The sequence below is a fragment of the Anomalospiza imberbis genome, chromosome 4, assembly GCF_031753505.1.
Source record: "Anomalospiza imberbis isolate Cuckoo-Finch-1a 21T00152 chromosome 4, ASM3175350v1, whole genome shotgun sequence".
NCBI lineage: Eukaryota > Metazoa > Chordata > Aves > Passeriformes > Viduidae > Anomalospiza > Anomalospiza imberbis.
This window is the reverse complement of record NC_089684.1, coordinates 31,287,771-31,313,444: the sequence shown is the minus strand read 5'-3', so window position 1 is coordinate 31,313,444 and position 25,674 is coordinate 31,287,771. Positions and strand designations below refer to the sequence as shown.

Here is a 25,674-nt window from a genome sequence, read left to right as displayed (position 1 = left end):
TCATCCATTCAGAATCAAAGCAAAATGTACATGCCTTGAGTATTATATGAAGCAGACAAGACTCGATACAGGCAAAGAGCCTTAGGTCTGATATTGATAGACTCTTAAGGAAGGAGTGAAATGTTTATCTTCCTCCCTTAATCCTTCAAGCAGATGCACACACAAGTAACCTGAAGCATGTATTGCCGAGTGTTTGTAGAGCATGAGGGTAAACACTGCACTTGATAGCCCAGTAGATCACGGGGAGGAGGAGTGTGATCTGGATTAGTTACCCACAGGGAGAGTGGAGCCATGTCCTAGCTCTGGAAAGTCTTCAGCAAGGGTGTTCCCCTTTGACATTTGACTTGGACAGACTTCTGGGTAGATTCTTCTATTTCCCTCCCCTGTCCCTGACCCCCTTGCTCCAAGATGTGTCCTTATGCATTATCCAAATAAACTCCCTGGAATAGGAGTTCTGGAACAGACTAGTTTGACCAATTCCAGATGAATTCTTCCTGTCTCTGTAAGGAGATTGACAGCATTTGTGGATTTCTAGTAATTTATCTAAGACTATAGCCGGTGTAAGTGGATATAGCTGAGGGTAAGGAGTTAACATTCACAGGACTGAGTTGGTGAATTTTAGTTATGAGTAAAGAGGGAGAAGTAACAGTTTAGTCAAATCAAGGAGGGCTGTCTCTTTTCCTGGGTGTGGCACCCAGTTTCTGTATCCCTGAACTGCGAGCATGCAGATGGAATATGTGCAGCTTCTACCCTGGATGCTCACAATGCCTGAACACATTTAGCATTGCACATACTGTGCACATACTGTGACCTGCCATTCAGTTGATACTGGTGCGTAATATTCCTGGGATCAATGAGCTCTGCACATTGTGATCAACACATTTCATGAACAATACCATTTTCTTTTGCCGTCCAACCTGTCCCACGCTGTGTTTTGGCAAAAATAAGAATACATCTGAGTTTGTATTGTGAAACTTATCTTACTCGACATGGCCACAAGTGTGTAACCACTCAAGCTATGGTAATAAAGACTGCACTTTTTTGTAATTTTTAAATATGCATTTCTGCGGCAGCTACCGGTCAGAGCTCATTGAACTGCAGAGTGCCTATGCATACAATTCTGTTGTCTCTTATTTTCACTGGACTATATCAAAGTGATTATTTAGTAGCCATCAGAACAATGTGGTTTTTTTTCTGAAAGTATTAAAAGGTACGAAGTGGTATAAGTCCTGTAGTCTCACTCTACTGTGTTGTCTGTCTACCAACATCTATTGTTGGCTTCAGAAAAATACTGTCAGATGCTGCTAGCCAGGCTGGGCCTTAGCCTGCCACTGCAGTGCCTGTCAGGAATCATTAGCTACTGATCTCTTTGACTAATGGTCCAGTTGATTGTCCGATTCATGTTCAAGATCTGTAAATGAGGCAGAAGCATCTTTCCTGCTCACCAGCTGTGAAATGGCTAAACACAGCTAGATTTGCAGAAATCAAAATAAATGTATTTCCAATAAAGTTTGGCAACAATATCAAATCTAAAGCTGAAAGCAGAACTATGTTTTTGTGTTTTTTAAAGTTACAGTATTATAAATCAGTATTATCTCATCATGTGCTTGTCAGAGAAATGTATTTTACCAAAACAGTGAAATGCTGGTAGTAGCATTAATCTTGTGTTGAGTCAGATAGATGTTCTTTATTCAACATAAATTCATACTTTCAAATATTTTCTCTTTTGTCCATTATCCCCAGATGTACCAGTATTCAGCAGAGTCTCTGTGCTTTTGTCTGAGTCCTGTGTATGCTAATGGGGTGTGTGTGCATGTTTTTGTGTACATATAAAAGAATTACAGGTGTGACAACAATAAAAAATAAAGGATGGGATTTTGTATGGAGGGGGTTCTTGGGGGAGGAGCTCCTGTTTTATAGTAATGTTTATATTATCTGTTTTATATTAATGGAATAAACTCTGGAGGGTCAGCCTGGCATAATGGCGAGATAACTGTGAAGTAAATCTGGGCCTGAGAGCTCACTAAAATTTTTCTTGGAAAAGCAGGTTAATATGAAATACACCACTAGCTAGAGAACTAGTGCGAGAGCCATACCACAAACAGGCTCTAGTTTGTGGATTTAAGCAGCGCTTAATAATTTATTTTTACACTGTAACTGTAGACACAACAGACTTACAAAGACACTGAAAGAGAGTTGATTTTGTGAATGGATCCTCCCACAGGAGCTATCCTGTGGTCTGTTATGTGGAAGTCAAAGTTGAAGTCCAACCTCAACTTCTACCTTCCCACATCCTGCACAAAGGAGGAAAAGTGATTGAACCCCACTGTTCATTTCTGTATTGGACTCTGACTTTCATGTTATTTGGATTTTTTAAGCTAGCGTTTCCACAAACCCACAGAAGTAAAAATTTTGAGATAGTCAATGTGCTTAGTCACATTGATCCAAAAACGAATCTGTGACCAGAATCAGTGTGGTTTTTATAATTGTTTTGTTGTTAAGCTTAGGTTACATTTTTATATAGAGGTAGAAAGAACTGTACATTATTCTAATCTGTTCAACCTCATATACAACAGTCTTTTCCCACTAGTTGCTATGAGTATCAAACTGTCTTTGAAACAATGTGGAAATTTTATAATTTTATAATGGAGTCTAGCATGATCAAGATAAATCTACTGTAACAGCTTCCTTCCTCAGAACTTTTTGTACATGGCTTGTTCTAAAAAACAAACAAACAAAATATAAAGGAAAAAACCAGACATTTACCCCTTCAGTAACTCTAAATATCTGGAAACTTTGTCTAACTTTTAAAAAGGAAATATAGCTAAATGTGGGTAATACCCAAACTGGTTTTAATATAAGTTACCAGTATAGTTTCTTACATAGTCCCATTCAATATCTATTTACACATTGTTATATATTTTTATTAATGAATATATGAATTAATGAATAATTACAAAGGAAATTACCAAGATGACATTTTCAAGCACAATATTTGCTATAAAATAATGCAGCAGAAACATCTTACCTTAATAAGATGGATTTTCTTTTGTTATCTGAATTTTTCCCATCCAGTAAAACTGCACATTTGTGTGGGGTTTTTCTACAGTAATTATTAATTATTCCACTTCTTCCTTGGATGTCATTTTCACCTGCACAGAATGGCCAATATGTATATATATATTTAAAAAATATCATTTTCTGGCTATGCTTCTGTCTAAAGGCAAACTTTTCATTGGGAATCTATTAATTCCCAAATGGTAACCAGTGTTTCCTATATTTATCCACTTCCCAGAGAACTGATATATGACTGGCAGAGCCCTGCCCACTCAATACTCTCTGCCACATGCATGTCTTTTCCTATGTGGTATCCACAGGAAGCCGGTTAGATGGATTGGTTGTTCCTATCTCATAAAAATAATCAGGAGAGTTTTCATGTTCATTTGTTGGTTTTAGGCTTTTTACAGATTCTGGCAGGCATCACTGTGTTGATTCCACTTGATTTTCCAGCATGTGAACTTTATAATAATTTTCTTGTTTTATATGAAAAATTTAAAATGTGCTGTAATTTTAAGAGACTCTGGGTGAAATCCTGTAATGCTAATGTGTTTAACCATCATTTTAACTTGTTCTACCTTTTCCTCTTTTTCTATCCTGAAATGTTTCTGGCCTGAAATGTTTCTCTCCTGAGTGTTGAAGGTTGGGCATACCTCACAGAAGAGGAGAACCCTCTTCACTTCTTTCATATTAAGGGATACTGGGCAGTTGTGGCATCCAGGGGTGCACAGCTCCTTTCCATCAAGCCCCTGTGTCCCTTTCTGTGTCCCCATGTGTTACCTGAAGCTGGAGTAATTTGAAATACAGACATAAAGAGTGCATTTTCTATGGTAATTTATCAAGATTTCCTCCCTTTCATGGAGATGATTTAATTAATGTAATTCCCTCATTATTTAGAATGAAATATCTGATTTGTGTAGAGAAGTAGTAACCTGGGACCAAAATGAGCACTTTTCATCAATATGAATGAGGGGCTTTATTTATTTACTTCCTTCTTTCTCGCAGCTGTTGCAGCAATGCAATGAACCAACTTTTTACTTCAGCTATGCTTTGTATGATTTTTTCCTTGGGTTTATCTGTACTTTTCAGGCTTTTTTATGTCTTTAGTAGAAAAAAAAAATGTACAGTAGCCAAAGCCTTAGGTTTCTAAGTAACCTTTCTGTGCTAGATAGTTATGACTGCAGGCCCTGTATCCAAGTTTAATATTGTAGAGGCCAGTTTAAAGTAGAAACTATTTCAGTCCAGCACATAACATTTGTGACACCTCCTGACACTCTAATGGCAGGTTTTCTAATATGGGCACGATTATTACAACAAATGCTGTAGGTCCCCTGAGTTAAATGCAATACCAAGAATTATTTCTCAGACACCTGTGTGTTTCTGCTATCATCCTGGATTATTAGAAGGATGTACTGCAGGCACTGACAACATCATGTATGTATCCAGTTTAGGGAGGCTTCTGAGTTGATGTGACAACTTTCTAACTGAGGTGCCTTTGTACTGTTTCTGTCACACCTAATACATTGATAACTCAATTGGCAGTGACCTGCAAGGATAGGATGCAACATTAGAACAGTACTGATAAGAAAGTACTTGAGGGATGATAAATAGGGCAGTGCACATTAATAAATGCTACTTTTGGTGCACGCAGAGCTTGTGTAGCTAAAGAATAAGAGCCATGTCCAGGGATGCTGATGCATGTAGTAAAACTATTTCAAGAACTGGGAAATCTTAATGGTGGAAACAGCAATGGAAATGGTGTCACGCACAACATTAGCACACACAGGTTGTCTTCTCCTGAACCATGCACTTTGCCAGTGACAGGGATGCACTCTGAGTAGAAAATGCCCCATTTTTTACCTCAGTATAAATAGGCATCCTGGGGTACGCAGGATATTGTCATGTGTCCCTGGGCATCTCCCATCTTCCTTCAGAACTGGTAAATGACATTCACTACTCCTTTCTTAGAAATGTGCAAAAAGGATTTCCATAGAGAGTCTTTGGAGATTTCCTGTTTTCTCATGTGTGTAATAGATTGGGTCAAGCAACAAAGAAGAGGGATGAAAGAATAAGATTTAATTTTATATGCACTCTCCTGTCATCGCCATTGAAAAATAAATGGATGAAAAGAGAAATTCTGCAATACAGGTGATGTCAGTGTTAAATTAAATTAAAATCATAAGATTTTATGCAGCAGCTGTAAGCCTTCAGTGTGGCAGGGTTCATAATAATAGATTCCAAGCTAATATTAACAAACTTCTCAAGTGTGAATAATTAATCAGAAAAATAGCAGCATTATATACAGTGCTTTAAGCCAACATAGATTAAACGTATAACCTGTAATTTATTCAGTTTTGGGGCATCTGAATTTTACTAAGAGAAATTGTGACAGATTAGAGAAAGAAAAATAATACTTAGTTGTATTTCAGCATATCATTTTAAAACAGTATGTATGCAAAGGACACCATCTTAAGTTATTGATTATCAGCAATTCATAAAAGCACAGGCTCTTAAAATCTTTTAAATCATGGATAAGGAAAGTTCTACTGCAAATCAGGGAGTACCTCTTTGGTTTTCTGCAAGTTGCCAAAATACAGAGATAAAATTGCAAATTACATCATTTTGATTTGTAATTACTGAGTAGTTTCAAACAATTATAAATGATGATCAAAACCCTAGTGCCATCATGGCTAAGTAGAGAACAGTTGTAGAAGTGGGAAAGCTTTAATTTTGTGTTCTGTGTGGGCAGAGAGATTAGGAGGGGAAGAAAAACTGGAAATCCCTGTTGGGGTATTTACTGTTTTTATCTTCTGTTTCACAGGTTTTGAATACCTCTGTAGAAATCTTCACAACTCTTTGTGATTCTGATGGCCTGGGCAGAGCATATGCAGCTGTAGCCAAGATCCTGGCAAGGTAGGTTAGCACATCCTTGTCTGACTGTCAGTGCAGATTCACTCAGCTGTGAAAGACTTAAATTGTTAGAGGTCTGTCGCTTTCCATTACTGACTGCTTAAATTTTAAGCAGTGCCCTTCTTGCAGTAAGTGACCCTTTCATCAAAACTTATTTTAAACTGTTACACATTTTTTAAAGTGTATGGTTCTAGTTTTTCTTTGCCTGTAGACTGTAACATGTCCTTTTTCTTCCACATTTTGAGGGCTTTTTAAGTGTTGGGGGTTTTTTTTGTTGTTGTTGTTGTTTTGGTTTGGTTTTTTTTTTTTTCTTTGTTTTTTTGGGGTTTTTTTTTGTAGAGGACCTTACCTTACTGGAAAATAGAATCCTATTTTCCAGGTTAAGAAGTAAAGAAAATCTGGAAGAATGTAGCAAGTTTCAGTAGGTGTCTCAGTGTAATATTTTCTGAACTGTAAGTTTCCATTTATTGCACTCACTTCTTCTGTGGAGGCATTTCTGGTTGGTGCGTGTGTAACTAGGTACTAATTTCTTGCAAATGCGATGCTTGTGTTCAATATTTTTATTTCAGCATCTGGCATTAAAATCTTCCTCCAGGTGAATTAGTTTAGGTAAAAATAATTTTGATTTAAAGTTGCCTAATGAAATTGTCATATGAGATAGGGGAAAAAAGAGATTAAAGTGAAGGTGGTAGCTTATTCTTGACTTATCCTATGTTTGAAGACCTCAGTGCATATGATGCATGATAGAGCTTGGCAATTGTTTATGGAGAGGGTCTTGTCACCCGGTTTATTTCAGTGTGCAGAGCAAATTCTCCTCTTTGAGTCAGATCCCTTGTCTCTTGGCCTTATCCAAGCACGTAGGGATCAGCCACAACCAGTCTTCTTCAGTTCTCTGGTGCATAATTCATGTCTACATGTATTCTGAGCATCCTAAATAAGGACACGGGAAAAGATATTCAAAAAGACACAAAATAGACTAAGAATACCAGGTCCCAGTTTTAAAACTCTCTTAAAGCCTAACCCAGAAAGATTTAGTAGCTAAAGCACCAGTTGTTACAATGAGTGGCTTTGTAATGAGTACACAGTTTTCTGAGCTCCCAGTAGCATTCATGAGCTCCTTGTATTCTCAAAAAGCAGCAGTCTGGGTAGAGGCTTGGGTTGAGATAGTCAAGAGAACATCCCTGGTAAACCATGTATGTTAATTTCCTTTCTGTGATTTAGGCATTCTGAAATGAGGGTACATACATTTATTTACTCAGAAGTTTCAGATTTTGAGATCTTTGTGAAGTTTGTTAGCTAAACCCTTCATCTGAAAGATCATGCCTATGCAATTCTTTTCTTAAAAGCAGGCTTAAAGATGGAGTGGCTAGTGATTTTCTTCTGTATCAAATCTGTATTCCACACCTTCTGGGAGCATTCTTGAACTATCTAGGAATGGACAATCCTACTGCTATCCAGTTGTTGCAATTTGAAAAAGAAGGAAAACAGGAGATGAGGAGCAGTGGGAGCAGATACTGAGTGCAGTAAGACTCCTCAGTTTAGTTTTTAAGGAATTCTCCTGGAAGAGGAATATTCTGATTAATTTAGGTGAAAGAGTAGTTCAATCTCATGGGTAGGATCAGGGATTTAATCTATTGAAGAATAGATTAGAGAATAGGTTGGGTCTTCTTGGTGAAGATACAACCATAAACCCTTTCTCTGGAAAATGGCTGTTGTTTTACTTTTTGTAAAACCCATCTGGTAGTTATGCCATGAGAGCATTTACCGAATTAAACACCTTACATATATACCTGCTCTGAAGGGCTTTGGGTATGTGATAGGCATTAACTGTTCAACCCTGTAAAATGTCATGATGGATCTCAAACTTTCAGTTGTTTGAGAAACTTACATGTGGAAAAGTCTGGGCACCTATGAATCATAGAATGATAGAATCATAAAATAGTTTGGGTTGGAAGGGATCTTCACAGGTCAGCTAGTCCACCACCTGCAGTGAGTAGGGACATCTTCAACTAGATCAAGTTGCTCAAAGCTCCATTCTGGCTGGCCTTGAATATTTCCAGGGATGGGGCACCAACCACCTCTCTGGGCAACCTGTTCCAGTGTTTTGCCACTCTCATTGTAAAACATTTCTTCCATACTTCTAATCTAAATCGACCCTCCTTCAGTTTAGAGCCCTTGCCCCTTGTCCTTTTGCAGCAGGCCCCGCATTTGCTCAACAGTTTGTCCCCATCTTTATTATAAGCTCATATGAGATACTGTAAGGTCTCCCTGGCAACTTCCCCAGGCTGAACAACCCCAGCTCTCTCAGCCTGTCTTCATAGCAGAGGTGCTCCAGCCTTCTGAGCATCTTGGTGGCCTCCTCTGCATCCAACAGGTCCATATCCATCCTGTGCTGAGGATGCCAGAGCCGGACACAGAACACTTTGGATAAATGCACCAATAATTACTGCTGGTGACAGAACCCCCATATTTAGCTTGTTCGATTTTCCTTTACTTGTATTTTTACCTGATCTAGGCTAGGTTTGTGTAAATAATTTTAAATTTGATGGATAACGTCTTCACTGGAAGATGACTGTTTCCCAAAAATAATGCATTACAACCATAATGTCTGTGAGAATTTGCACTTATTTCCTCATGACAGATTGGAGAAAGTTCCTGAGCCCTCCTGAATGGCTCAGAACCTGTCTATGGCTTTGGAATATTTTGTGAAATCTTTGCTGCAGATGTTTCCAGAGACTATGGGAAACTGAAAATCTTTATCATGTGCATTTAGTCATGTCATTTTCCAGGGGAAAGAATCTGACATAATAGCATCATGTTCTTGACTTATTCTGCCAGTGTCCAAGATGGTAATGACTTCTTGTGGACACATGATTTATGCATTCAATTCCATCACATGAGCAATCCTATAAAAGGTGCATATTTTCATAAAAGTCTAATAGGGGTAAAAATCTCATAGGGCGTTTTAGCATGAAACTGGAAAATGAGTTGCTGTAGATGTGTAATCTCTTCTGCTGAAGTCATCGTAACTGTTCTATGGGATCATGAATGACTATATCTTTAGGAAATTGTATTTTATGCATTTAGGAAGGTGATGTCTAAGGAGATAGAAAGTATATGGCTGTATAAGATAACATGTAGATTTTTGAAGGAACTATAAAATATTAGCCCTTTGAGTAGGAAAGACCTGTTTATCATGTTATCAGGTCTTGTGCAGGATAAAGTGTTTCAGTAATCTTTCTAGCACTAGCATACTTTAAATATCTCAAGCTGTAATGCTTTTAAAAGTACTTCCTTTGAAAAATTGTTAAACTGTACCAACCAATTTCTAGCTGGCATAAGTGAAGTCCTAACAGTGAGAAATATCTTTCTGATATGTATCAAATTGATTCCTGTTTTCCTCAAAGAGGTTATATGCCCTAGCAATTTTCATGTTTTCTATATGTGGAACAGAAGTTTTGATGTGAAAAGTAAAAAATGGCCAAAAATACATCAAAACATTTCTATTAATTCATGAAATTAAGAAAACCTTTTTACATTTTCTCCTGTCACTGATTCCATTTGCTTTATTACTTTCAGCCTCTAGCCCACAAACTTGGTGGTACAATCAACAAACCCCTTAGTGGCTGTTTCATCTCTGCTCTATTTGATTTCTCCACTCTGAGTAAATGATTAAGTTTTCATGCATTGGTTCAACCAAAATCTATGTTCACTCAACCACATCCTTTATTGATTACTTCTACTGCAAACAGTAGGCCAAGTGTGATATACATAATTGGACAGTTGTCAGGGGATGTGGGTGTTAACAGTCCTGTTTTCCCAATTGGAAACTGGAATCACCTTGATACACAAATATTCTGCACTGTTTCATTCTCATTCCTTGGACCAAGGAGTCCTTTTCCTCAGAATATATGTTTTTAACTCTCAAAGGTCTGGTTGAATGGATTTAATGATTATACCATATAATATGCTCTTCAAGTTGCACCTGTGCACTGCATATAGAAAACTAGAAAAATTGGAATTAATATTTGTCTAACACTTTAACCTTGTCCTTTAACTTATATAAATCATATGCTGTATTTCTATAGGGAAACATTTGATTTTCTTTTCTTTGGAAAAAAAGAACAGGTTAAAAAAATGTGGTTTTAATTCTAAAATTTAGAAGCCTTTTGACATTTGGTAAATGTTTACAGTCTGGTATGTTTTGTATTCTCGTGGTAATAAAATATTTAACTTAGGAAAGTTTAGTAAATCCAAGTCTGCTAATTGACCTCTAAGCTTTACAGTAGCATATTCTTGAGCATTTCAAGAATATTAATTTGCAGTGATTTTGCAGTGATCCTTTTGTAATAATCTTGCCCTCTCAGTTACATACAGATAATCAGTGCAATATTTTAAATTTGTAGCTAAGCTTTGCTGTTTCCTGTTTCATGGTAGGCTGTTATAATTACTCCAACAGCATAAAAGAGGGAAATTCAGAGTTCTGCCAGATTTTGAAAGCATATCCCTAATATAATTAATAATAAAAACTGTATTGTAAATAAATGCCAGGCCATCATTTGCTGCAGGAATATAACTTGAAGGTAGTTTAAGATGGTGAGAAAATAAATCACAATTCTTTATCGCTTACAGAAACTCCTATTTTTGTGAATTTCTTAATTAAGACTGGATTTTCTGTCTTGCTTGGTGCCTTGACATTCAGCATGCTTCTCTCCTACATTAGTGACTCAAGTTCATGGCTAATATTGAGGTCAGCTGGAATAACACTCTGGCCTTAAAGGAAAAAAGGGCACCGAGCCTTATTCACAAGCAAGCTCAGATGTCTGTCTTGTATCTTGCAATCACACTGCTGAGGTCTTATATTGTTAGTATGACTGGCTTTATTAAAAATAAAAAAGGAAATCTGCAAATGTTATTGTCAAAGTACGTTAGCCAATTTTCAAGTTAGATGCAGCTGTGACCTCAGGTTACTCTGAGCTCACTGGGGTTTGGGGGTGGCACCTGCAATCCACAGTTTATAGGTTTGCCTGTGTGACCCTGGCCACCTTTGATCCACCCAACCAAAGGGCAGTATTGTGTTCCAGGGAAAGGCTGTCACCCCAGAACTGACACAAAACAGCACTTTTATGGAGCTGCTGCTGCAACACCAGGTTCTAGAGCAGCTCTGAATGACAGAAAGCTTTACTGAAAAAAAACACCTTCATACCTCCTTTCCCTATTTTGTCAGGATGTGAGGTCCAGCTGAATTGAAAATATTATCAGCAGCTCAGAAGAAAAAAAAATAAAATCATGGAAGGTCCAAAAGCCCTGTTAAATCATCCACCTGTGTTTTCATTCTTGGCCTTAATATATGGCAAAATATTTTGAAAGAAAGTTTTGTTCTATTTTGCTGAAAGGATCCAATTTTGCCCTCAGACATTCTGTGTGGAGTAGTCTCACTGGGCTCAGCACAGGTAGTGCTGGAGGCCATTTGAAAATAAAATCCAGTCATGGATGAGTCATCACAAAGTAAAGTTGCTTCAAAAGAAGGGGGCAGATCTTCAGCATTTGAACAAGCCATCTGAGTAAATATTTCATTTTGTCCCTGTCCTTTGCTTCAGTCAGGGAAAATCAAATGAGGCTGTGAAGTACTTGGGAGAGTTTATGAAGGATGCTGAGAGCACTAATCTAAGCCAAAGCCTGGTGGATGCAAATGTCCTACTTGGAAAAGTTCACAATGAAAGAGTAAGTACTGTTTGTAGTAATGATCTCAAACAACTTGATTTACTTCTTGGTAAAATCTGGTTTTGCCTCTGAGATAACACAGGAGGATTTGGTCCAGGTGTTGCCTCTTGCAGGAGTTACCCAAGGAGAGGTCACTGCATGACTAAATGAAATGTGCCTTAATTTTCTGAGAAAGGTAAAAATTTCACATCATGTTTAACACACAGAATTTGTTCTAAAATAGATGAATAAAAAACTCCAAATTCAGATCAGGACAAACTTTACGCATTGTGAAAAATGTGCATCCAGATCACCATTGGGGCCATATATGCCCACAAAGACTCATCGGTTAATGCAAATGAAATTTTATTGCACTATACATGAATCTATGCTGCATTGCATACTAATGGGCTGTTTATAATCTTAGCTACATTTCTTCTCTACATTCTCTCAACCAATTTATGAAATGGGTTCTAGCAGCAAGTAGTTTGTCAATGGTCTGTTAGCGGTGGAAGGACTTTCTCTTGCCTCCACTTGCACTGCAGTGACACTTGGGTTTTGAAATCAAAAGGGTTAAAGACATTGCTGTAAACATGAAAGATTCATGCTTTAACACCTATTTTGGAGCTGAATTGCTACACAAAATTATTTAGATACAATAAGTAATAAAAAGAATTTGTTCTGTATGCTGGATAATATGGAACTTAGGAAATACTTTCTCTACAAATAAAATAAAAATAGAAATACCCTTTCTGTCTTCTGTTGCATTTTTTTTTTGTCATAAGTTCTGTGTGCAATATACTGAACAGAGTACTTTCCCCTTTTCACTTACACTATCCCTAAATACCCCCTTTCTTTTTTTCCTGGGTTCCTCTTACAGAGAACTCCCACTACCAAAATTCCTACCCTGTTTGTCTTGGTTTTATTTTATAAGCAGTAGTAATTTTTTTTACTCTATAATCTCTAAATTAACCTAAGAGTTTTCTGTTTACATGTATTCTTAATATAAATGCTGACTTTCCCATTGAAAACTAAGTTTTAAGGTCTTTGACAACTTGATGAAGTAACTGCAAAATGGGTCTGAAACTTAGAAGGGTCATATGACACTGATGAATCATTCTCCTCCAAATCTGAAAAAATAATTAAATAAATTCTGTTTAACTACTACTGTATTTCACTCCTTCTTCCACCATTACTAACAATCAATTCAATAGAACTGGTATTTTAATAACTAGTCTCTATTTGATTATTCTTCAGATACTCTTTCTCAGTTTAGAATTTTCTGCCTTGAGCTGAGGCAGTGGTGTAGAAGGACACAAGTGCAGTAACTTAATCTTATTAATGTATATAAAGTATTTAGTTTAAACATTAATTTAAAAATCTTGAAGTTTGCAATTCCCTGTTTTCTATATCATTTTTTTCTGCAAGGTTAGCAGTGTTTGCCAAAACTGAGTGTGAATTAACAGTTCCTCTTTTGGATCACTGCCTACTGGTGTCAGCTGTCATCACCAGTATTTTCTAAGTTAAGTCATTATTAGGGTCTTTTTATTCAACTCTGTACATCCCCCAATGATAAAATTTGCTGTAGTACTGTCCATCAAATTAAAGATATTTCTGTTTATATCCAGATCTATCCATGGGGACCTTTAGTAAACCAGGGATATAACTCTTCCTGTTCTTCCAAACACAAATCACTTTGACCACATTCACTTTGCTCTGTCCATACTGTTGCTGTATCTTTCCAGTTCTCTCATCTCACTATTCCCTCACCAGCACTGTCTTTCTTTAATGCTGTACACACAGTTTGCTTTCTAGTCACAATTGTTTTACCCAGATGTTTCTTTTTTCCTAAAGTGCCTGGGTTTTTTGTTATGCAAGAGTAGTAGGTCTCATTTCTCCTAGTTTGATAAGCAGGTTGCTTACTTAATATGTACACTCTGAAGTTTGCATGATACACTCTGTCATTTCTTATTTCACTTTTTCTGAGTTTCTTAGTCTGATTTGCTACATTCCTCTCACTAATTGCAGCACTTAACCTGCTATAGTTCTCATGAGTATGGTAAGTAGGTAACTAAAAAACTATTCAATTCAAAGATATGAACAGTGTTATCTGGATTTTAGAGGTTAGAAAACAGTAAGGTGATTTGCTTAATACCCTGCCATGAGTCACTCCATGGGCTGCCACATCTCTGAGGCATCAGAGGAGCTCTGATGTCAAGATAAAATACACGTGACTACAAGTAGCTTTTAACATTATTTTCGTTTTTCTTCTCTTCTTTACTAGGGGAACTATAATGAAGCTCTGGAATATTTCAGTCAGGCCTCTGAGGCAGCGAAATCTTTGAACAATTTGCTCTTGGTGGCTGAAACAGAGAGTTACTGTGGCATCGCCAAGGCTCATCAGCTGATGGTGGCGTTCAACAGCCACGTAGCAGCAGCAGCCGATCCCCTCAGCCTGCAGTGCCTGCTGGCATGGAAGCGAAACAGAAGTGACATGTGCACTGACCCTCTTCCAGCCGGTAAGGCAGTGCTTATGAAACACATTAGTGCTGCATTGTCCTCAACACTTAAGTCATTTTTCTTGTAGAGTTTTATTAAATTATTTCCCGAGTTTAATCCTTGTACTGAACGGAGGCTGGGCTTTACTCCTTTATGCACTTATTTTAGAGGTTGAATTAAACAAGTTAAAATACAATATAACAGGGAGAAATGGATAGTAGTAGTTGCTCTGGATGGTAACTTAGATTTTTTTCAGTGCTGTGTGCCAGAACACCACAGTTACATGTTTTAGTCAAAACATAATTGTTTTAATCTTTGAAGAAAATAAAAATAATCTCTATTTGTGGTACACTTTCCAAGTGCATCCAAAAATAAGATCCCTGTTGCTAAAAGTGAGAAGTAATTTCTGCTTGACATAGTTCTAAATCCAGAAAAACACGCTGCTTTTATTTTTGGTATTCTTGTGTTTGACATTAGAGAGAAAGGGAAAAAATAAAAGCAAGCCTGCTTACTTTACTATGTTTCCTTATCTCAGAAAGAGCAGAGGAGGACTTTTTGTGGAGTAGCCCCGTCTTTCTTCATGGGTTAAATTTTCTTTGCTCTTTTTCCCTTGTACAATACATTAATACAAGACAAACTGAATTATGCATTATCTCCAAGTACTGATAGTAGTAAACTGTATTGTACTGAGGAAGGGGGAGGTATGCATCTACTCTACCTTAAAACTTCCTGCTCTGCATTCCTGTGAAGAGTGTGAATCTGGACTGCAGTCAGTGGAAATAAATGACAACTGGGGCAGTCACAACATGGAGCTTCAAGGTTACGTTGTTATTCCCTCAATTATCCTACTCCTAAAGACAAAGAACTGCCTGGCTGCTGCTTTCTTGTGAATCTCACCCTCTCATAGAAGTGGAAAATTAAGTATAACTTCAGTGGTGAATTTTGTGTATAAAATAAGTGGTAATTGAAGATATTAGCAGTTTAAGAGAAGCCAGGATGCCAGAGGCAACACTGGGAGCTACTGAGAATTATGGAACAAGGGCATTCATTTGGAGGCTGAAGAGATAAATTGGATAGCATTCTGCTTAAAGTTCTAGTGATGGTAGCACTTCTTCAATGGCTATACATACCCGTATTTGTGATTTGTGTCTCAATAAGTGAACATCTAGCACACTGACAGATTTTGTTGGCTGTCAGAGTTATTTGGGTGTATGTCTCCTGTCTAGACCTGTAGTGCAAATGCTGAGAATTCCAACAGAGATGGTCAAAAAAAATTTGTAGAAGAATTTTATATACATTTCATATAGGAATCACTAACTGTAGCTCATAAAAATAGGAGGCAAACAAAAATCAACAATGGCAACAGCAAATGAAAAAAAAAACACAGGAACCTCAAAGACATAGAATGAACTTTGTATCTCCAATATGAAGTTCAGTTCTTGCACCTAAAGGGGGTTTCTGTTCAACTTTTATACATGGCTTTTTTCAGTCAGTTGTGAAACTCATTTATATCCTGAACTGATATGTGCCCCTTTAAGCTCGAGAATACTGCTCCTCTTTAACAGTACTTCAGGGATAAACAGAGTATGATTAGAAAAGCTCTTTATGTCCTGGCAAGCATGGTACCACAAACAAGTTTTGCCTGCTGAGATTCTCTTCCTTCTGTATTTCTGCCTAGTTTACCCTCTGTTACTTTCAGTATTGCAGTTTTCATTTCAGTTCCAGTTCACTCCAGGAACCCTGTGGCTACTGCATATTTAGCAGCTCTTCCAGTTCAATATCATTCTTCTCATTAATGCTCCAAGCTTACTCTCATGATACCCAGATTACATCCAGGAAAACATAGTGTCACACTGTCAGCACAATCTGTAACATTTCTCATGTTTCATGTGCCAAATCTCTCGTTAGTACTGGCATTACATTTTTAATATCTTTGTCTGGCAAAACATGACCTGGCACCAATTCAAGATTAGGATTTGCTGGCTTTGAGTTTCAGGTACAGCCTTTATTCTACCTTCCAGGAGAATGTCTGTGCATCCTATGATGAACTCATCACTTAGGAAATTCCTGCTGTGATAATAGAGCAGTATTTCTAGCTCTTTCAAACAGCTCAGTGTTGATAATCTACTAGATTTTTCTCAGTCTTTTTGAGGATAGAACGGAGAAAGACAAGATACAATGGTAGTTCTTAATCTGCAGGGAAATTTTATGAAAGGGAGAAGAAAGGCAGTAAGATTTATTTCTGACTGAAAAATTTTTCTGTATCAAAAAAATAAGAGTAGTTTCTGTATTCATAGGCAAAAGAAATACTTAAGCTAGTGGGGGAACAATTACATTTAAATTCAAGTACTGCCATATCACCTTATGTCTTTCAACCAAGACTTATTTTCTAAATCAATCATTTCAATAACCGGGCAGGAAGAACCATTAATTATTCAATTTACCTCAGCATTTATTAATAAAATAGGTGTTTTGACCAGAGTTGTCATGGACAAAAGGGATGGGATTGTGGGAAAACCAGGTTTAAAAATGCAAACAAGAATGTGTTTCTATCTGCTGCGTTTGACTCAGTCACCTGACTTCACTTACAGGAGAGTTATTTATATCATTGTGAGATGCCACTGCAACAACAAATATGGTTTTATTGGTTTTTTTATGTTTAGTAAAATGTATAAAAAACATTATCAGCAGAATCAGTAGGCAAAAAGGATTGTGACTCCACATAAAATCCTCAAAAGGAGCCTACAGCCTAACATTGTCTGATGAGAAAACATTTCACAGGTCTTTCAATAAATAATCACCTGACTTGCTTTCTTCTAGAGGAAAGAAGAATAATTAAAGGTGCTGAAGGCAGGAAATTTTTGAATGGGATTTTGCATGTTGATTACATGAAATGCTGACCAGAAATTGTTTTCTGTGAGTCTGGCAACTCTCAGTCCAGGTTTTTGCGTCTGGCAGGGCTGTGCCTCAGCAAGAGCCCTTGAATGCTTGAAATTATCTGAACATTTTTAAGAGTAGACTTAAAATGCGTTGTTCTCCTCACCCTACAAAGTCTTCAGTTGCTTTCTTGAGCAATAGTATGTGCATTTGACAATAATTTAGATTTACATTCCTTGACTTTGGAGAACTTGGCAAAATTGACACATTTACCATAGATTTCCTGTGTTTACTTTGTTGGCGTTTATTTATGATAGCTTTAAATACTGCATATTGTCATCAATTCTGAAGTCTTATGATCAGTGGAATTATCTGGTACCATCAACTTCAGCATGATCAGGACTATATCTAGTATTGCACATCTGGACAGCCTTTTATATAATTTAAAATGCATGCACCAGCTAATCTATAGTTTGGAAAATATAATCCAATGAGCTTTTGTTCTTACTCCCAAATATGTAGTCCCTCAATATTCTTCCTCCAGCCTCCTCTCATGGATGTAAGGAATGGTACATTCCATAGTGTGACTGTGTCCTTTTGTGTTGTGTAAAAAATTACATTTTCATCCTACTGATTCATTTTTGAAAGCTCTTTAAGATGTTTTATAGTTTATTTTTTCTGTAAAAGATGTGGCTAGCACAAAATTTCTAATGTTCTGGAAAACAGTGATCTGACCAGGTGCATTTTTGATTGAACATGTGTGTAACTTTGTCATTTGTAAATAAAAGGATTATCCATAAAGGATGGGAGAGACAGGAGTGAGATATGAGATCAAGGATTATACTAAACAAATTCAGTTAACATTTCTCTACTGTAACTTACCAGAGCTGTGTAATTTATGGGCCATTTTGGTAATCATGTCCAACAGCAGAACAGACTGCTTCATAATGTGATAAACTGATTTTTTTTTTTTTACTGTCTCTTTTGTCTGAAGTACACTAATTCCAGGAAAACTCCTAATGTTACCTCCTCCCTCTCAGCAGTCGGTGCACTGTCTGCTCATCTGGAGATAGGGAGAAACTGAAAGGATTTTTCAGACAGATTTTGGGGTTTCTCAGAAAATGCAGCTGAACATGTAGTAAGGGAATTATGCACACTATTGTTCGTTATATATAGTGTGTATATAATGACAGACATTATTGTTCACACTGGCAAATAAGAACTATGACTTTAAATTATATAAACGAAGTGTGTGACCAAGTACAGACTCCAAGGCTGTCCCTGTGCCAGAGCCACAAAGGCTCACTTCTTAATAAACCTGTTTTGAAAGTAGTTCAAATGCTTCAGTCCCCTACTAAAATTCACAGGATGACTTCTGTAGCATTTTATGGGGTTTCTCAAACAGAATCCTTTTCTCCCTCTGGAAAAACACAGTGGCTAAAAATTCAGAAATATATGCATTTAGGAAAATGAAAAGTTGAGAGGTGTTTCTTGTAAACTTGTGATTTTTGTAAACTTCTGCTGCCTCTTCTTTATTCACATCACCTTGCACTCATCACTTTCTACATTTTATCTTGTCTCACCTTTAGCTTTTAAAAATATCAGTCATTTTTTATATTAATTCTAGATACAATCTTAAAATATTCTTAACTAAGTCTTAATACAGTCTTAACTAAGTGTTGAAATAAACCGTGCTTGTGTATAGATATTGATGGCTTGGAACAGGTGTGTTTCTGTAAATCAGCTTATGTGGTTCATATAAGTTATTTATTATTGGTTGGAATTTGTTTTTTAAGTGTGTGTTAAGCGTGCTTAGAGATGCAATGATATTTTTAGCAAGTGAGAATGATTACTGCTTGGACTACAGAAAGAATCAAGTGTGAAGAGAAGAGCTGAGTGTGGCAGGGAGGTTTTTCAGCAGATTGTGGTCAGTGGCTGGATGCACCATATTCTCAGTGAAGAGCCTGAGAACACGGTACAAACATCTGTGTCAGTTTTGCCAGGAGTGCTGTAGCTTGTTCTATTTTCTGTTGATGGCTGAAGTTTGAAGTCTGAAAAGAGAGGAGTGCTGATATTCAGTGTTGTCATGCTTTGTACAAATGCAATATCCAGGGGGCTTTACTGTGATTTATTTTAAATACCAACGTAAATCAGTGGAAATCGCTAGACAGGATCAGATCTAGGTCAGGTGTGTGCATTGCCTGTACCATATTTAAGAGGAGGGTTCATGGAACATTTTCATGTTTAACCATGGATTAAGGTGTTAGAAGTTTCTTCATAGTCTTTGCTGAGAGCTGGCAGTTTTTTATGACTAAGTGGTGTTATAGGTTAAAAAAAATCCCTATCACCCTGACTGTGATTGTAAGTGTTCTTGTAATCAATAGTTACATAAAAACATTTTACCCAGAGGAGAATGTGGATCTTATCCAGACTTTTTGCCATCTGATCTTTCATTTGGAACTATCTAAATCTTGCCACACATTTCCTTTAGACACATCCTGTGATAAATATTGTTGGCATCCAGCTGTGTTTTCTCAGACAAGCTCCCTAGATCAGCAGAAAATGGTTTCCTAAATAAGGTGAATTGTTCTTTCTTGTGGAAAAAAAAAGTTGAAAAGTTGGAAGTGATGTTCAAACTGCAGTATATTGTCAGACCCTTCAGTGTAGCTTTATGCACTGAACTAGCATCGTTTTGTGCACTGCACTGTCAGTACTTCTACATAAGTGGAGTGAGTGCCTTTCCAGTTTAAAAAGTGAAAATTATCAGAGCAGAAATTCAGTCCTCCTTGATTTTATAGAACGGTGCAAAAGAAATTGAATCTCTTGCCCAGCCTTGTTAGGCCACTTCTGGAGAAATTCTTGATTTGAGGCACCTAGAAGTTTTTGGTTTGACTGCAGCATTGATGAAGGGAAGTCACAAAATGAAACAGCTTGCAGGAGTTGTGCTCTGGCAGTGCCCTGATAGTGGCAGGGCCAAAGTAGGAACAGCCAGTTGGAAAACTTCTTAAGTGGCCCTAGGGCCTCTCCACGAGCCCATCCTTTCCTTTGCTGCATACACGAGCAGAGGTGTATCTAGTGGGTTTATGCTCAGAAAGGAGAATGGATCCTCATAAAGAGCCAGAGATAAGATTTTTGTGGGTTTGTTTAATATTGAGATGGTTTTTGTCACTTCGTAAAGAATCTTTTATTGGTACTGTCTGAAACATGCCAACCAGTCTAGACCTCAGGCCAACATGAAAACAGCTCTCTAGTGCAGACCTTTCCTTACCCAAAGCTCTCCAACAATCTTTGGACACAGAAAATCAAAGCCAAGACAAAGAAACTGTTCAGTGTATATGTTCTGTAAGAGAGCCCTTAGGTCATCTCAGGAGTCATAAGCAGTGTATCAAACAGCTTCCTTCTCCTGGGTTTCCCAAGCCAGCTTTCTTTTCTGCATCCGTGAGAGGTTTATTCTGAGATCCCTTTCCCTGCCTAGATACATCCTTTTATGTTCCTATTATAAGTAAAAAACTGCTGTTGTTATTAAGATTCTGTGGTCTGAAGATAGTCAAGATTTAAAGAATTTGCATTTAGAATAAGCCAGTCTCTTTTGAAAAAGGAAGTACTTTACTTCCACAATTTTATATATTTATGAAACCATATTTCTTTTGCCCAAAAATCCACCTCTTTTTATTCTTTTCTGTAATCACCAGAGACATTTTGTGATTTTTTTAACTGTTTTCGAAACATTTATTATTTTTTTGTTTCTTTCCATTCATTGTCTGTTCTCTTGTGTTTTCTTTCCTGTTCTTCACTTTTATACTGCAAATTATTCTCCTTTTTTGGCCCTACACCTCCACTCCAAATTCTGATTTTATGTATGTTTATGCCAATGTTTAAGGAGTGTAAGTCAGTTACCTCTATACCCAATAGCTGCCATCTCAACTTACATCTTCTTAGGTATATCTTTTGTGCTTGTATTAGAATCAATAGGATGGTTTTGAGAGTTTTTTCAGTGTTTTCCTACTGTTTCTACACTGTTCTTCATGCTCAGTATTTTTATTACATTGGGATCAGAGAATGAATTGGAAATAATCACACTTCCTATTGAGTATCTTGACAAGTTGGTTAATAGAAAATTGTGAAGTATCAAAATGGCCTTTAAATAGATCTTAATCACCTGTGGGAATGGATTGATGAAGTTTAAGTACAAACAGGGTGATTAATTAGCTTGAAGATCCAAATGCATGCTTAAGTAGATGACCATGCCTCCAGGCTCATCCACTTGTTCCTACTCACTCAGTTAAGCATTCAATATTATCTCTAATACAGAATATTCCCATGGAAGGCCTCATACAGGTCTTGCCTTAGAGCCAAGTAATTATTCAGTATTTTTCATGGTGTGTCATACAGGTATATAATTTTGAACATGGAGCTATTATCCTACAATATTGACAATAATAAGTATTCCATAGAGTAATTGATATGGAGAGGGTGATTTTAAATTGTTCATATTCAAAGGTTTTTTTTGTATTTTTTCCATGTTTGCTACAGTGGTTTAATGCAGTTCCTTTTTCTTAAAATTCTGGCATATTTTTAATTTTGGGGATGTTGAGCTGCTACAGATATTAGTCAAACATAATGTAGCTGGTGTCAGCTCCTGTGGGGAATTAATCTTCCACAGCAGTTTTTGAAATGGGAGCTGCAAGTGCCCAACACTCCTCATAAGGAAATCTTACTTTTATTCATATGCTAATGGTCTATGAAAGCCAATACTCAAGCCCTGTCTTTCTTGTGAAGGTGAGTTTCACTGTCTGGTATTTATAGGTCACATGAGCAGAGACGTGGAGCTGCCTGACTGGGTCTGTGCATCCCAACTGGGCATCTTTTAGCACCGTGCATTTCCCTCATTGCTGATAGAAAACTGAAGCTGAAAAGTGGAGGATGGCTGTGCTCTAGAGTAATCTTGCTCAGGTCATATTGTGTACACAAGGAATTTGACAAATAGGAACTTCAGACCATACCCAAGGAAAACCAGTTTTTAGGAACCAGGAGGGGAGAGGGATGTGTGCTGCACACTATCCACTGACTTCTTATCCTGGGTGCAGCACTTGCAGCCCTCTGTTTACCTCACACTTCAGACTCCTGCTGGAAAATGTCACTTCAGGGTGTTATAGAGCCAAGTTCTGTGACTCCAGAACCTTTCAATATGCCAAAGAGTTCCTTGAAACGTGAAATTCTCCAAGAGTGAGCTTGTTCTCACTGGTACCTTTAGCTCAGTTCTGAGAATAGTATTAAATCAAATTAAATTTCATTTTGTTGCTATTCATACAAGAATATGCACTTATGCTGCAGTAAGAGAATTGAAGTGAAACATTGACAATTTCAAACATTAAGAAATCAACTGTATATTGAAGGATAACTGGATTTCTGGTCTTGTCATCTCTTATAAATCTTTAAAAGGCTTATTGGTCATACAAGGATATTGGTCAGTTGCTGTATTTGAAGTGTCAGTAATGACTGCAACAAGTTAACTGTGGTTACCAAAAATAGATAGCTCAGGCTAATGACACAGAATTTTATTTAGATACATTTAATTTTGGCTTAGTTCAAAATAAAATATTTATTTATTTCACATATTTTGGTAAGTTTTTAATGATTGTACTGCAATCCATTAACTATTTGGAAAATTGTTGTGCATTTTAAATACCGACGTAAATAATTGGGAATTGCTAGACAGGATCAGATCTAGGTCAGGTGTGTGGATTGCCTGTACCTTATTTAAGAGGAGGATTTATGGAACATTTTCATGTTTAACTGATGTACTCATTGGAGTACATGAACATATACAAGTGTACCTACAGAGAGGGAAACTGTATGGCAAAGAGAGGAGAATATTGCATATATGTTAAAAATTGTGGACCAAATAATGCTTTATGCCCATAAAATCTTACTGTTTTGAGGAGGGTGGCACAACTGTAACTATAAGTAGATTTTGCCCCTTTGAAATGCATTATCAAAAACTTCAAGACAAGCAGAGGTTCAAATAATTGGGGGAGTTTCTAGGTAAGATATTTATGCTGGAGAACAAAACCTAAATAAGAAGGAGGTTCTGTGCTATTCTAAGAACTGGATTTTAGTACCTTATATTTTGTATTTCTAAAGAATATTTTTGCTGGGAAATGCTGAAAAATATGTTACTAATCATAGTTGTAGTATATTTAAGGAACAATCATGCAACTAAAATGTGGAGGATACAGGAGGAGTCCCAATATGTCGTAGGAAAATATGGGGTTAAAGTGGACTATATTTTAAGCAGTGTTCAGTTGACTTGCTGTGTGGGGAGAGACTGAGCAGTCCTGGCTAATGACTTGTAGGTACTGAATCCTCAGGTCTCTCAGGTGGTTTCACTCGACCAGTTTCAGCAGGATGATGAAAAGGTTGAGATAAAATAAACTGACAGTTGCTACTCATCGCAGGCAGCAAGCTGTACCCTGGCAGATGAGACCCTGGGAGCCCTCTTTTTTAAACAAAGGCTTTCACTGCAGTGAGCAATGAACTCCACACAAAAAAGGAAAAGGAGAGAGAGATTGGCAGCTGGTGACCGACAGGAGGAGGGAAGGGAGGGAAACTGAGAAACACAGCAATTGTTGGCTAATTAGAAGCCATTCCCACCTACTTAATACCAACCCATTAAGCAGAAAACACTTTTCATCTTACTCTCGCTGCTACACATGACATTATACTCCAATCAATACCCTCCCACTGGCTGCCCCACTGCCCACAAATGAATACATTGCAGTTCAAGAATGCAGTAATTGAGTTGGGGCAGTGAAACTACAGCTCACAGTCAAGGTCTTTCTCTGAAGGTACGAATGTAATGTTTGTTGCTTGGATAAAGAAATCAAATCCCTGTATTGACAGCTGTCAACAATTGGCAAATGGATGAAGTCAGCAATGGATCCATTTTGTATTGAAGTGACAATATGAGTTTATTTTCAAAGTGTTTTTTTTTCCTCATTTGAATAAGAAATCTAAAGAGTTTGCACCCAGGTGTATAGATTTTTAAGGGCATTTTGAAATCTCTTCTTCAGTTATACCTACAAAATGTATAGATACAAAATGTATAGATATAGATCATTATGTGCATGCAACAATACATCTCATATTTACAGCTGCTGGATTTTTATTTATTTTTAATTTTGTAGGCTGCATTTACTCAGGCTACTTTTTAATTTAATTTCATTAAGTCTCCCTATGATTTTTAGGCATCATCTTAAAATTTACAATTTGGTCCACAATAGTACCTTGTGCAGTAGATCTAGGCCTTACATTTCAATTGTTAGAACCTTGTATTTATGTTCTACATTTAGATTCTTGCAACATGACTCTTTCAAATTAAATCCCTCGTTCCCTGAGCCATCTGGAATTGGTAATACTGTGCACAATCTGCAGCGTAAAGTAATACTAGACAAACTGCAATATAAGTCTTTTTTCATATCACTTATGTTACCACAGAATCAAAATAGCAGGACACATACTCTCCTCCTTGTCTGGACTGAAGACATCAGTGTGAGTCTTCTGGAACCGCTAGAAGGAGGTTCCAATACAAGACATGACATCTCTCCATCCCTTTCAATTCCAGAGAGAACTAAGTATCAGTTCAGGAACTAAGATTCCTCACAGTGCAAGTTTGAAAACATTTTTTGGATGCAGATCAATTGCGTGCTGTGACATCTGATATTTGCAGAAAGAGGCAGCCATCACTATTGATGCTATTCATTGTCATAGTGCTACTGTGGCATTTTCAGCATGGCATTTCTTCAGATGCTGTTTGCTCAAGTGCTTCTTACCTGCATAATCATAGAAAATGCTGTTATCTTGCCAGGCTGAGCCTTGAACCCTCGAGTCAGATTTTATGTATATGAAATAGCCTACTGGTTCTCACCATTTAACAGCCTGTCTATATCCAAGTAAGAAGAGTGAAAACTGAGTGGAGTCAATAAAGCTGACACAACAACAAATGTTTTGCATCTTTTGAAATAGGAAGCCAAGTAACAACAAACTGCTACTTTGTTGCTTCTTTCCAGTTGTATTGTAATATTTTAAGCTTATTAGTTAAATTATCATCAATGTTAACTCACATCCGATTTGCTTCCCAGTATTGTAAAGCACCTCTCAGTCATGTTATTTGGTATAGTCCCTGGGCTTCTTTTGATATATGTTAATGGCACCATTAAAAAGAGATTTGTCCTCAATTTTATTGTCCTCAATAAAGGAGACAGAGGTTTTCTTTACTTAGAGATACTTAGATAGGACAATCAAACCTACACATAGTTTCCATATAGGTATAATCTGCTATTTAAAATAATCTGGTTCTAACATTTGTCTCTGTAAACTCTGGGACTTTGATTCCTTTCAACACAGAAGTGTACGAGTTCAGTCTTACTTTGACTAGATGCCAGTTAGAAGGATCAGAGGCAGGCTAGGGAAAAAGCAGAGAGCAGTTGGCAATCTTTGTGTTTCTCAGTGCCAAAGCCTGCGGGGTTAATTTGAAGATGCCCAAATCACCGTGGCAGCATCATCTCCATTCTTTTCCAGAATTGTGTAATTTAATGAGCCAGGACAATAAGCATAGGATCATAGAAA

The 25,674-nt window shown here is 37.2% G+C and overlaps 1 protein-coding gene across 5 annotated transcripts in view; it reads left to right on the top strand.

Annotated features, from left to right (window-relative positions):
* Positions 1-25,674, top strand: part of TTC29 (tetratricopeptide repeat domain 29) — a 112,791-nt gene that overhangs the window by 55,728 nt on the left and 31,389 nt on the right. For all 5 annotated transcript variants that reach the window (XM_068187803.1, XM_068187800.1, XM_068187801.1 and 2 more), the window contains 3 exons: positions 5,879-5,970; positions 11,568-11,691; positions 13,955-14,189. In XM_068187803.1, coding sequence (XP_068043904.1) covers positions 5,879-5,970; positions 11,568-11,691; positions 13,955-14,189 — 451 coding nt within the window. The remainder of the gene's footprint in view (positions 1-5,878; positions 5,971-11,567; positions 11,692-13,954; positions 14,190-25,674) is intronic.